This window comes from Natator depressus, chromosome 12, assembly GCF_965152275.1.
Source record: "Natator depressus isolate rNatDep1 chromosome 12, rNatDep2.hap1, whole genome shotgun sequence".
Classification (NCBI taxonomy): Eukaryota; Metazoa; Chordata; order Testudines; family Cheloniidae; genus Natator; species Natator depressus.
Window position 1 is genome coordinate 1,803,276 of NC_134245.1, and position 12,706 is coordinate 1,815,981.

Genomic DNA, 12,706 nt, shown 5'->3' on the forward strand with positions numbered 1-12,706 from the left:
AACATGAGTGTCCCTGTGGCGTGCTCCACTATCCACCCTCTTCCCCTCTACTTCGGAGTTTGGAGCAGGCTCCATTGTAGAGAAGGAACTGAGGAGTCTGGGCCATGCACGTGCTGTTCCAGCACTGACAGTGCATGAGGCCCATATGGGAACTGCTGTGAAAATCTCCGATCGAAGGCACAGGGATGCACCTTGACCTGGAGTGGAGCACCCACAGGGACACTCATCTCGAAGAGTCAGTTACTGGACAAAGGTGAGTAACTTCCTCCTCTTTCTGAACAACTTCTCAGTTCACCTTAGTCATCTTAGCTTCTATATAGGGACAGCTCTCTGGCTCAGTAATATCGGAATGCAGCTCTGTATAGTGACATTTCTAGAGTACAAGTGAACAGTTTACCTGTAACTATTCTATACAGGATGATGATGTACTTTCAAAGCACTCCAGCCACACTGAACATTGGGATTTGTTTAATTTGGCTAGAATGTCGAGAGCAACTGACAGATTATGATACTAATGCTGAAATTCTCATGAGTTCTGTCACACTGACCAGAATGCGTGGAGGAGCAGAAAAAGGAGTTCTGTAGTGATTGATCTCCAGAACAAGATACCCACCCTTCCTGTGCACACTTCTCCCCACAAGTTCAGCATAAATACTGTAGCTCTGAAGTGAGACCATAGTTTAAAATCAGACACCCCAATAACTTGATGTAGTCACCAGCATACATAGTATCTGAATGATCAGCTTTGTCCTTTCTTCATGACAGGTTGTGGCTTTAAGATGATAAGTGCTGCCAACCTGAAGAGCAGTCAGTACATTCCCATCCACAGTAAGCAGATCCGGGGACTGGCCTTCAGTAATCGGACAGATGGCTTGCTGCTGTCTGCTGCTTTGGACCATACGCTCAAACTTACCAGGTGTGTGCTGCTAAACAGGGGCAGCCAACCCTATCTGCCCTTCACATTTTCCAGGTTTGGCTTTATCTCTAGCTCACCTCTGTGTGCGCTTTGGAGCACCCATTTTTTCTTTCTCGCAGGGAGTTGAGAACAGATCTCAGTTTGAACTTCATCCGTCCTCTGGAATGTGGGCATTATCCTAATGAATTGTTCTCACTTCCTCATCCCTTTAATGAAGGAGGGATTATGTCCCTACCTTTTCCTGGTGCCTCCTCTGTGGCATCTCTGTTGGGTACAGCTTTGAAAGTAAGCCAGCACAGATCAGCTGTATCTTGTGGCACAGATGTAACATTATCTGCTAGTGTGACTTTTACTACCTGCTTGATTCTCTTTGATCTAGGATCAAGGTTTTTACTATTTTCCTCTGTCTGTTCCCTACTCCTCAGAAGGTTGCTCTGATTTGAAACTTCTAATCAAGGTTGAGCTGCACACTGCTGAAGCACATGGAAAGAGCACTAAGCAGCACTCCTGAGAACTGCTGTTCCACTAATGTAGGAACAATACATCTCTACAGCTGTGCTGGGAGACTTAAAAGGACATGTTGGGGTAGAGTAGAGGTGGGCAAACTACAGCCTGCGGGCCACATCCAGCCCACAGAACTGTCCTGCCTGGCCCTTGATCTCCCAGCTGGGGAAGGCTAGCCCTCGGCCCCTTCCCTGCTGTCCCCCCATCCTCCGCAGCCTCAGCTCGCCGTGCTGCCAGCGCTCTGGATGGCAGGGCTGCAAGAGCCTCCAGCCTGCCCCAGTGCCCTAGACTGCGCGGCGGCATGGCTGCCAGTCCTGGTGCTCTGAGCAGCATGGTAAGGGGGTGGGGAGCGGGGGGGTTGGATAAGGGGCAGAGGGGACCCAGGGGCCAGTCAGGAGACAGGGAGCAGGGGGTGGTTGGATAGGTGTGAGAGTCCCAGGGGGCAGGGGTGTGGATAGGGGTTGGGGCAGTCAGGGGACAGGGAGCGGGGCGGGGGGTTGGATGGGGGGGAGGTTAGGGGCAGGGGACCTGGGAGTGGGTGGTCAGGGCACGAGGAGCAGGGTGGGTTGGATGGGTCAGGGATTCTGAGGGGGGCAGTCAAGGGGCGGGAAGTGGGAGGGAGGGTGCAAATAGGGCGTGGGGGCCAGGCTGTTTGGGGAGGCACGGCCTTCCCTACCCAGCCTTCCATACAGTTTTGGAACCCCAATGTGGCCCTCAGGCCAAAAAGTTTGCCCACCCCTGGGGTAGAGGAATCCCACAGGATAGGTGGGATTCCTCCAGTCCTGGTCTGTAGCGGATGCCCATTGAGTATTGTGGTGTTGGGGGTTTTTGTCACTCCTTATCTCCTTACTCCATACTACCTATATCGGTATTTCTCACTGGCTGACTAAACATCTTGAGATCCAGTGCTACTCGACTTACGTTTCTCTTTTCAGTTAGGACAGGCTGCCCTCTAGGTTGTGAGGTCGATGTCTCTTCCAGTTCTTCATGCTCATGGCGTACCTGTATACATAATTAAAGTAGAGTTGTTTTGCAATAAAAGATTAATTTAATTCTAATTTTCCCATTCCTATTGTCTATATGGTGGAATATGTCAGATATTTTTGAGTTAAACAAGTTACTCCTTCCTGCCTACTTCAAAGCCAGTGTGTAAGTTCTGAGCCTGTAAGGTTGGTACTCTTGCATAAATGGAGACAGTTTAATGCAAGTAGTTGCCACTCATCACAGAATTTACACCAATGCTTGATACCCAAACCTTCCTCTTTACACTACTGATACGTCCATCAGTTGGTCTCTAACAAGTTGTATCCAGTCTTCACTTTTGCTTGATACCAGAATGTTCTCTCAGAAGATTGCCTGCTTCAACCTACTCTTCGCTTTCCCTGCATTGGTCCCTGAGGTTGCTTGACTGTGTCAGCCTCCCTTTTCTAATCACTTATTGCCATTTGCGTATCCCTAATAATTCTCCAGGATGTGTTTTGTCCTTTGTTACATCTCCTGTTCTGGTACATTGTTCTCTGCATAAATCACTGCCGTCTGGTTCCTAACTATTAGAATCTTCATCAGGGTCACCTGACCTCCTGCCCCGCCCCGCCCGCCCCCAGGTGGTTCCTTCTGTGCAAAATATTTGTTGTGGGTGTCTTGGGTGAAATAACTCTACAGATTCCCTTTTTTGATATCATCTCTATCTTTCATCCCTACTGGATCTCAATTTGCCACATGTCTCTGATACATCCCTCCATGCAAAATCCACTTTAATTTCCAGTTTCTTCAGTGACTCCAGCCTCGGCTGCTGTTTCAGCTCCTCTGCCTTGTCCCAAACACAGCATACACTTCCCCCAATGACAGCGTTCTGCAAACTGTTAAGAATTTTTTGACATTCATATTTGTGTGTGTATGTACGTATACTGTTTTGTTTACCCTATTTGCTCTCTAACACGTGCTTAAATCAGTTCCTTTAGGTGTTAAATGCTGTTTCTCAGAACTTGAGCACTCTCAGATAAACAGGCAGAAGAGAATAACTAAGCAGGGAGAAGAATCCTAATGAATGAGGCTCCTAATTTCTGGAAAATACAGTATTCTGGGACCACAGTGCAATGCGTTCTCCTCTTAACTATTTCTAGACAAGTAATTTAACCCTGCTCTCCCAACAAAGCAATTAGGAGCTCAGTCTGAAACTCCTATCCCTGCAGCCAATATAAAGTGATTTTTATTCCCCAGGATCAGACCAAAAAGTCGGAGAGAAGGAGTTATTTTACCTTTTTCAGCATCTGTATATGCTTTGGTGGAATGTTAAATCTTTATACTTGACAGTTTCACAGTGATATACTATCTATATTCTTCAGATTCTTTTCTGGACTATGGGGATTAAAATCTGTAGTGGGGAACAGCCTCCTATTCAGTTCCTTAGGCAGAGATTTATTCTAGACTTGTTGGCTGGGTGTGTTACACTGAGTCTTCTCATCCCACGGTATAAGTTTGCATTGTCACTATATTCCTTTCTCTCCACAGTTTGACAACAAATACTGTGGTCCAGACATACAATGCCGGCCGCCCTGTCTGGAGCTGCTGCTGGTGCCTTGATGATACCAACTATATCTATGCTGGGCTTGTCAATGGCTCTATCCTGGTGTATGATCTAAGGGACACAAGCTCTCATGTCCAGGAACTAGCCCCTCAGAAGTCCAGGTATGATTTCACAGTCTCTATCCCAGAATTTCACAAGTGTACTGCCAGTTAAATGTAGCGTCTTAAACAGGTGAGTATAACTGCCTGATTAAAGAGCATCTTTTGTGCACATTAACGGTAAGCTGTAAAAATATTGGCTCATGGCTTAACCAGGGCAGATTCAGAACTAGGAGCAGGGATGGAACAATCTGAGATACTGTCACCTCTGCAGTTCTGCATCTGAGAATTAAACGTTAGTACAGATGTCTGGTCAGGATTCCCTGGGAGCTGTGTGGTGTAGTTTGGACACTAAAACAGGCCATGCTTGCCAATGGCTGGAGCATGCTGAGAAGTCTTATACCAGGAAACTTGAGTTTGAGCCTCTGAGTGCTATTAAATGTTCTTCACAACATTGCACTTCTACTGGTGTAAGGTATTAGACTCTGGGAAGGGCATAAGGTTAATGTGACTAATTACGTTCTTCCTCCCTACTTTCCTCTTTTTCATAGGTAGCAGGGACAAGTTGTTTGGTTCCTAAACACGTTAAGAGACATGTTCTGAGTATATGCGTAGTGGCATACAAAAGGTTTTCCCAGGGAGAGCCAGTACACAGCACACAGGAATAGTGCCAAACTACAAATAGTTTTCTTCAGGGTTCCCTTAGTGTTTTGGCTCTGATGCTCCCGTAAGTTCCATGGTGGAGCAGGTCTTTTTAAAGTGTTTGCAAGGTCTTCTTTGGGCATTGCAGCCTTTTGATTTGTGATCACCTCTTAAAGGATTAGTAAATTGTTACCCACAGTCCTGGAACATAGCATGTCTACGTGTCCGTCATTATGGGTAGGCCCTACCAAATTCAGGGTTCACTTTGGTCAATTTCATGGCCACAGGGTCTTAAAATTAGTCAATTTCACAATTTCAGATGTTTACATTTGAAATTTCAGGGTGTTGTAACTGTGGGGTCCTGGTCTAAAAGAGGATTGTGGGGGGATCCCAAAGCTGTTGTAGAGGGGTTACAGGATTACTATACTCACGTCTGTGCTGCCTTCAGAGCCCAGTTCTGAAGGCAGCTGCTGCTGAGTTTCCTGCATCTGGAGGAGACTCCCAGAGGTGGAGGTAGGTCTGATCTCCCCAGTGTTTCTGGGATCGCCCCAACTAGGGGCTCCTAGCTGCTAGTCAGGACCAGTACTGGATTAACGCATGGGTCCATGGGGCCCATGCCCAGGGGCCCTGGACAATTTGAAAAACGGGTGCCCCAGCCCTGGCAGGAGCCAAGGATGGAAGCCCCGAACTCCAGCAGGTGCTACGGGGGCTGAAGCCCCAAGCCCGGGCAGGAGCCCCAAGGGGGGACAGAAGCCCTGAACCTGGGTGGCCCGGAGTCAGGGAAGGAGCTGTGCGGGGCAAAAGCCCCAAGTCCTGGGTGGCAGCTCCCAGCTAAGGTTCCTAAGCCCGGGGGAAGAGCCATGCGGGGGCAGGCAGCCGCCCTGGGGAGGAGGGAGCGGAAGCCCCGGAGCTTGAGCGCCAAGAGGTGGGGTGGGGACAGACGGCGGCAGCAGCAGCAGCAGCCCTGGAGCTCGGAAAGGAGTCAGGCCGGGGTGAAGCCCCAAGCTGAGCTGGATCTTCAAGGGGTGGCAGCCCCCAGCTCAGGTCCCTGACCCTGGGCCGGAGACATGGTGGGGGGGGGAGGGTAAGAGGGAGCTCAAGCACCCAGAGCCCAGGCAGGAGCTGCGGGGGCTGGAGCTGTGGGGGGTGGTAGCCCCCAGCCCAGGTCCCTGAGCCCGGACAGGAGCCCCAGGGGTGGAAGCCCCAAGTCCCAGCTGGAGCCCTGGCAGCCCCCAGCCTCGACCAGAGCCATGGGGGGGGGCACGCAGGTAGAAGCCTGGAGCCTAGCTCTGGGGCTACTGCAGCGCAGAAGTGAGGGTGGTACACCCTCACTTCTGCGCTGCCTGTGGAGGTTCATCCGATCTCCCTCCGATAACAGGCGTGCAGGGGAAGGACAAGTCCTGTCCCTAACCAGTCCAGCTGATTTTGGGGAGATAGATTTCACAGGCAAGTGACATGTATTTCACAGCTGTAAAATTGGTAGGGCCCTAATTATGGGACTGCTTTTTCTTTTTTTTTCATAGAGGAAAGTTGTTCCATAAGGCCTGAAACACTAAGATCATTATCTCTCTGGATTTTTTCACCCTTGCTAGTTCAGATGTGGGGAAGTACAGGAATCTTAGCCAAAATTAGCATTGGATAACCGAGAAAGGTTGAGTAGTATTGTGTAAATGACTTCCAGAGGCTGCTATTCTTGTGCTTAGGTCCTGGGGATTAGTGCTGTGATCAGTGCCAAGTGTCTCACTTCTTCAGGAGCTGACTGAGGCGATATCTGAGCCATTAGCAATTTATCTTATCTTTGAAAACTCATGAAGACGGGAGAGATTCCAGAGCACTGGAAAAGGGCAAAGTAGTACCCATCTATAAAAAGGGGAAAAGGACAAATCAGGGGATTACAAACCTCTCAGCTTAACTTCAATATCTGGAAAGATAATGGAGCAAATAATTAAGCAATCAGTTTGCAAACACCTTGAAGATAATAAGGTGATAAGTAACAGTCAGCATGTCAGACCAACCTAATAGCTTTCTTTGACAGGGTAACAAGGCTTGTGGATGGGGAGAAGCGGTAGATGTGGTATATCTTGACTCTAGTAAGGATTTTGATACTGTCTCACGTAACCTTCTCGTAAACAAACCAGGGAAATACAACCTAAATGGAGCTACTATAAGATAGGTGCATATCTTGTTGGAAAACTGTTCCCAGAGAGTAGTTATCAGTGGTTCAGTCAAGCTGGAAGGGCATATCAAGTGGGGTACCACAGGGATCAGTTCTAGGTCTGGTTCTGTTCAATACTTCATCTGTTACTTAGATTTCGCAGAGAGTACACTTATAAAGATAGTGGACGATATCAAGCGGGGAGGGGTTGCAAGTGCTTTGCAGGATAGGATTAAAATTCAAAATGATCTGGACAAACTGGAGAAATACTCTGAAGTAAATAGGATGAAATTCAATAAGGACAAATGTAAAGTACTCCCCTTAGTGTGACAAATCAGTTGCACGCATACAAAATGGGAAATGACTGCCTAGGAAAGAGTACTGCAAAAAGGGATCTGGGGGTCATATTGGACCACAAGCTAAATATGAGTCAGTATAACACTGTTGCAAAAAAAAGCAAACATCGTTCTGGGATGTATTAGCAGGAGTGTTATAAGCAAGACACAAGAAGTAATTCTTCTGCTCTACTCTGCACTGATTAGGCCTCAACTGAAGTATTGTGTCCAGTTCTGGCCGCACATTTAAGGAAAGATGTGGACAAATTTGAGAGAGTCCAGAGAAGAGCAACAAAAATGATTAAAGATCTGGAAAACAATCTACGAGGGAAGATTGGAAAAAAATTGGGTTTGTTTACTTTGGAAAAGAGAAGACTGAGTGGGGACATAACCATTTTCAAGTAAAATTGGTCTCCTTAACCTCTTTGGCTAGGACAAGAAGCACTGGGCTTAAATTGCAGCAGGGGAGGTTTAGGTTGGATATTAGGAAAAATTTCCTAACTATGTCAGGGTGGTTTAAGCACTGGAATAAATTGTAGGGCTGTCAAGCGATTTAAAAAATTAATTGCGCAGTTAATCGTGATGTTAAGCAACAATAGAATATCATTTATTTTAAATATTTTTGGACGTTTACTACATTTTCAAATATATTAATTTCAGTTACAACACAGAATACAAAGTGTAAAGTGCTCATTTTATATTTTTTATTACAAATATTTGCACTGTAAAAAACAAAATTGTATTTTTCAATTCACCTCATACAAGTACTGTAGTGCAATCTCTTTACCATGAAAGTTGAACTTACAAATGTAGAATTATGTGGTTTAAAAAACAATGTAAAACTTTAGAGTCTACACGTCCACTCAGTCCTACTTCTTGGTCAGCCAATCACTCAAAGTTGATTACAATTTGCAGGAGATAATGCTGCCTGCTTCTTGTTTACGATGTCGCCTGAAAGTGAGAACAGGTCTTCACAAGGCACTGTTGTAGCTGGCGTTGCAAGATATTTACATGCCAGATGCACTAAAGATTCATATGTCCCTTCATGCTTCAAAAACCATTCCAAAGGACATGCTTCCATGCTGATGACGGGTTCTGCTCGATAATGATCCAAGGCAGAGTGGACCCAACGCCTGTTCATTTTCATCATCTGAGTCAGATGTAACCAGCAGAAGATTGATTTTCTTTTTTGGTGGTTCGGGTTCCGTAGTTTCCGCATCAGAATTTTGCTCTTTTAAGACTTCTAAAAGTATGCTCCATACCTTGTCCCTCTCAGATTTTGGAGGACACTTCAGATTCGATCGGGGGAAGTCCCGGATGACTGGAAAAAGGCTAATGTTGTGCCCATCTTTTAAAAAGGGAAGAAGGAGGATCCTGGGAACTACAGGCCAGTCAGCCTCGCCTCAGTCCCTGGAAAAATCATGGAGCAGGTCCTCAAGGAATCAATTCTGAAGCACTTAGAGGAGAGGAAAGTGATCAGGAACAGTCAGCATGGATTCACCAAGGGCAAGTCAAGCCTGACTAATCTAATTGCCTTCTATGACGAGATAACTGGTTCTGTGGATGAAGGGAAAGCAGTGGACGTGTTGTTCCTTGACTTCAGGAAAGCTTTTGACACAGTCTCCCACAGTATTCTTGCCAGCAAGTTAAAGACGTATGGGCTGGATGAATGGACTCTAAGGTGGATAGAAAGCTGGCTAGATTGTCGGGCTCAACGGGTAGTGATCAATGGCTCCATGTCTAGTTGGCAGCCGGTCTCAAGTGGAGTGCCCCAAGGGTCGGTCCTGGGGCCGGTTTTGTTCAATATCTTCATAAATGATCTGGAGGATGGTGTGGATTGCACCCTCAGCAAGTTTGCAGATGACACTAAACTGGGAGGAGAGGTAGAAATGCTGGAGGGTAGGGATAGGATTGGAGGATTGGGCCAAAAGAAATCTGATGAGGTTCAACAAGGACAAGTGCAAAGTCCTGCACTTAGGACGGAAGAATCCAATGCACCGCTACAGACTAGGGACCGAATGGCTCGGCAGCAGTTCTGCAGAAAAGGACCTAAGGGTTACAGTGGACGAGAAGCTGGATATAAGTCAACAGTGTGCCCTTGTTGCCAAGAAGGCCAATGGCATTTTGGAATGTATATGTCGGGGCATTGCCAGCAGATCGAGGGACGTGATCGTCCCCCTCTATTCGACATTGGTGAGGCCTCATCTGGAGTACTATGTCCAGTTTTGGGCCCCACGCTACAAGAAGGATGTGGAAAAATTGGAAAGAGTCCAGTGGAGGGCAACAAAAATGATTAGGGGACTGGAACACGTGACTTATGAGGAGAGTCTGAGGGAACTGAGGATGTTTAGTCTACAGAAGAGAAGAATGAGGGGGGATTTGATAGCTGCTTTCAACTACCTGAAAGGGGGTTCCAAAGAGGATGGCTGTAGACGGTTCTCAGTGGTAACAGATGAGAGAATAAGGAGTAATGGTCTCAAGTTGCAGTGGGGGAGATTTAGGTTGGATATTAGGAAAAACTTTTTCACTAGGAGGGTGGTGAAACACTGGAATGCGTTACCTAGGGAGGTGGTGGAATCTCCTTTCTTAAAAGTTTTTAAGGTCAGGCTTGACAAAGCCCTGGCTGGGATGATTTAATTGGGGATTGGCCCTGCTTTGAGCAGGGGGTTGGACTAGATGACCTCCTGAGGTCCCTTCCAACCCTGATATTCTATGATTCTTAAACCTTGGGTTGAGTGATGTAGTTATTTTTAGAAATCTCACATTGGTACCTTCTTTGCGTTTTGTCAAATCTGCTGTGAAAGTGTTCTTAAAACGAACATGTGCTGGGTCGTCATCCGCGACTGCTGTAATATGTAATCTATGCAGAATATGGGTAAAACAGAGCAGGAGACATACAATTCTCCCCCCAAGGAGTACAGTCACAAATTTAATGCATTATTTTTTTAACAAGCATCAGCGTTGAAGTGTCTTCTGGAATGGTGGCTGAAGCATGAAGAGGCATATGAATGTTTAGCATTTCTGGCATGTAAATACCTTGCAACGCTGGCTACAGAAGTGCCATGCGAACGCCTGTTCTCACTTTCAGGTGCCATTGTAAATAAGCAGGCACCAGTATCTCCCGTCAATGTAAACAAACTTGTTTGTTTGTCTTAGATTGGCAGAATAAGAAGTAGGACTGAGTGGACTTTCAGGCTCTAAAGTTTTACTGTTTTGTTTCTGAGTGCAGTTATTTAACCAAAAAAAAATCTGCATTTGTAAGTTACACTTTCACGATAAAGAGAGTGCACTTCAGTACTTGTATGAGGTGAATTGAAAAATGCTATTTTTTGGTTCATCACTGTGCATATATCTGTAATCAAAAATAGCAATATAAAGTGAGCACTGTGCACTTTGTATTCTGTGTAATTGAAATCAATATTAAAAATGTAGAAGAACATCCACAAATATTTAATAAATTTAAATTGGTATTCTATTGTTATAACTGCTGGCGTTACGCTCTTGCAAATTCTCCTTTCAGGTGTCCTGTGGTGTCCCTGTCCTACCTGCCCCGAATGGCCTCCACCACACTGCCATACGGTGGGGTAATAGCTGGGACCTTAGAAGGAGGCTGCTTTTGGGAACAGAAGGCCACCAACTCCTACCGGCCTCACCATCTGCCTCTAGAGCCTGGAGGCTGCATCGATATTCAGACTGAAATCAGCACTCGGCACTGCCTTGCAACTTACAGGCCTAGTAAGTAAATGTGTGCAAGTACAACACCCTTTATGCAGCGCTTTTATCAGTTTGCCGTAATTCTGCCCTGCCACATAAGCCCCTGCGAGGTGCCAGGGTTTGGTGGTAGCTTTGGAATGCTGGTGCCTCAGGGAATTGAGAGCATAGCAGAAATCATGCTTTTACTTTTCAGAGGCGAAGGCCTGGATAGCACACTAGTACCATGTTTCTCCTTGGACACAGTAGAGCTTTCTGTGTGGCTGCACATATACAAAAGAGATGCTGCTGAGAGTGGGGTTGGGAGGAGAAGCCTGGTATGCCTGGCTGCAAATGGACCGTTCCTCTTGCCTAGGGCTTCCATCCCTGTGGTGACCCTGAGTGGGTTTGTATTAGGATTCTAGTCTCTTTGCAGCTTAGTTCTGGCCCTTTCCTGAAGAGGCTATTGTACAGTGGGGAAAATTGTATTTGGCAAAAAGAACAAGGAGTACTTGTGGCACCTTAGAGACTAACAAATTTATTTGAGCATAAGCTTTCATGGGCTAAAACCCACTTCATCGGATCTATGCAGTGGAAAATACAGTAGGAAGGTGTGTATGTGTGTGTGTGTGTATATATATATATATATATAAATATAAAAAAATACACATACAGAGAACATGAAAAAATGCGTGTTGCTGTACCGACTATAACAAGAGTGATCGATTAAGGTGAGCTATTATCAGCAGGAGAAAAAAACCTTTTGTAGTGATAATCAGGATGGCCCATTTCCAACAGTTAACAAGAAGGTGAGAGTAATAGTATGTGGGGGGGAAATAAGCATGGGGAAATAGTTTTACTTTGTGTAATGACACATCCACGCCCAGTCTCTATTCAAGCCTAAGTTAATTGTATCCAGTTTGCAAATTAATTCCAATTCAGCAGTCTCTCATTGGAGTCTGTTTTTGAAGTTTTTTTGTTGTAATATTGCCACTTTTAAGTCTGTAATCAAGTGACCAGAGAGATTAAAGTGTTCTCCAACTGGTTTTTGAATGTTATAATTCTTGACATCTGATTTGTGTCCATTTATTCTTTTACGTAGAGACTGTCCGGTTTGGCCAATGTACATGGCAGAGGGGCATTGCTGGCACATGATGGCATATATCCCATTGGTAGATGTGCAGGTGAACGAGCCTCTGATAGTGTGGCTGATGTGATTAGGCCCTGTGATGGTGTCCCCGAATAGATATGTGGACAGAGTTGGCAACAGGCTTCGTTGCGAAGATAGGTTCCTGGGTTAGTGTTTTTGTTGTGTGGGATGTGGTTGCTGGTGAGTATTTGCTTCAGGTTGGGGGGCTGTCTGTAAGCAAGGACTGGCCTGTCTCCCAAGATCTGTGAGAGTGAGGGATCGTCCTTCAGGTTAGGTTGTAGATTCCTGACGATACGCTGGAGAGGTTTTAGTTGGGGGCTGAAGGTGATGGCTAGTGGCGTTCTGTTACTTTATTTGTTGGGCCTGTCCTGTAGTAGGTGACTTCTGGGTACTCTTCTGGCTCTGTCAATGTGTTTCTTCACTTCAGCAGGTGGGTATTATAGTTGTAAGAACGCTTGATAGAGATCTTGTAGGTGTTTGTCTTTGTCTGAGAGGTTCTCGTCCCCTAACGCCCCTACTCTACTTGCGCTACATTGATGACGACTTCATCATCTGGACCCATGGAAAAAAGCTCTTGAGGAATTCCACCATGATTTCAACAATTTCCACCCCACCATCGACCTCAGCCAGGACCAGTCCACACAAAGATCTACTCCTGGACACTACCATGCAAATAAGCAATGGTCACA

General features: G+C 46.1%; 1 protein-coding gene across 2 annotated transcripts in view; it reads left to right on the forward strand.

Annotated features, from left to right (window-relative positions):
• Window positions 1–12,706, forward strand: part of RFWD3 (ring finger and WD repeat domain 3) — a 63,726-nt gene that overhangs the window by 45,383 nt on the left and 5,637 nt on the right. For both annotated transcript variants that reach the window (XM_074968318.1, XM_074968317.1), the window contains exons 9-11: window positions 766–916; window positions 3,932–4,108; window positions 10,698–10,912. In XM_074968318.1, the coding sequence (XP_074824419.1) occupies window positions 766–916; window positions 3,932–4,108; window positions 10,698–10,912 (543 nt within the window). The remainder of the gene's footprint in view (window positions 1–765; window positions 917–3,931; window positions 4,109–10,697; window positions 10,913–12,706) is intronic.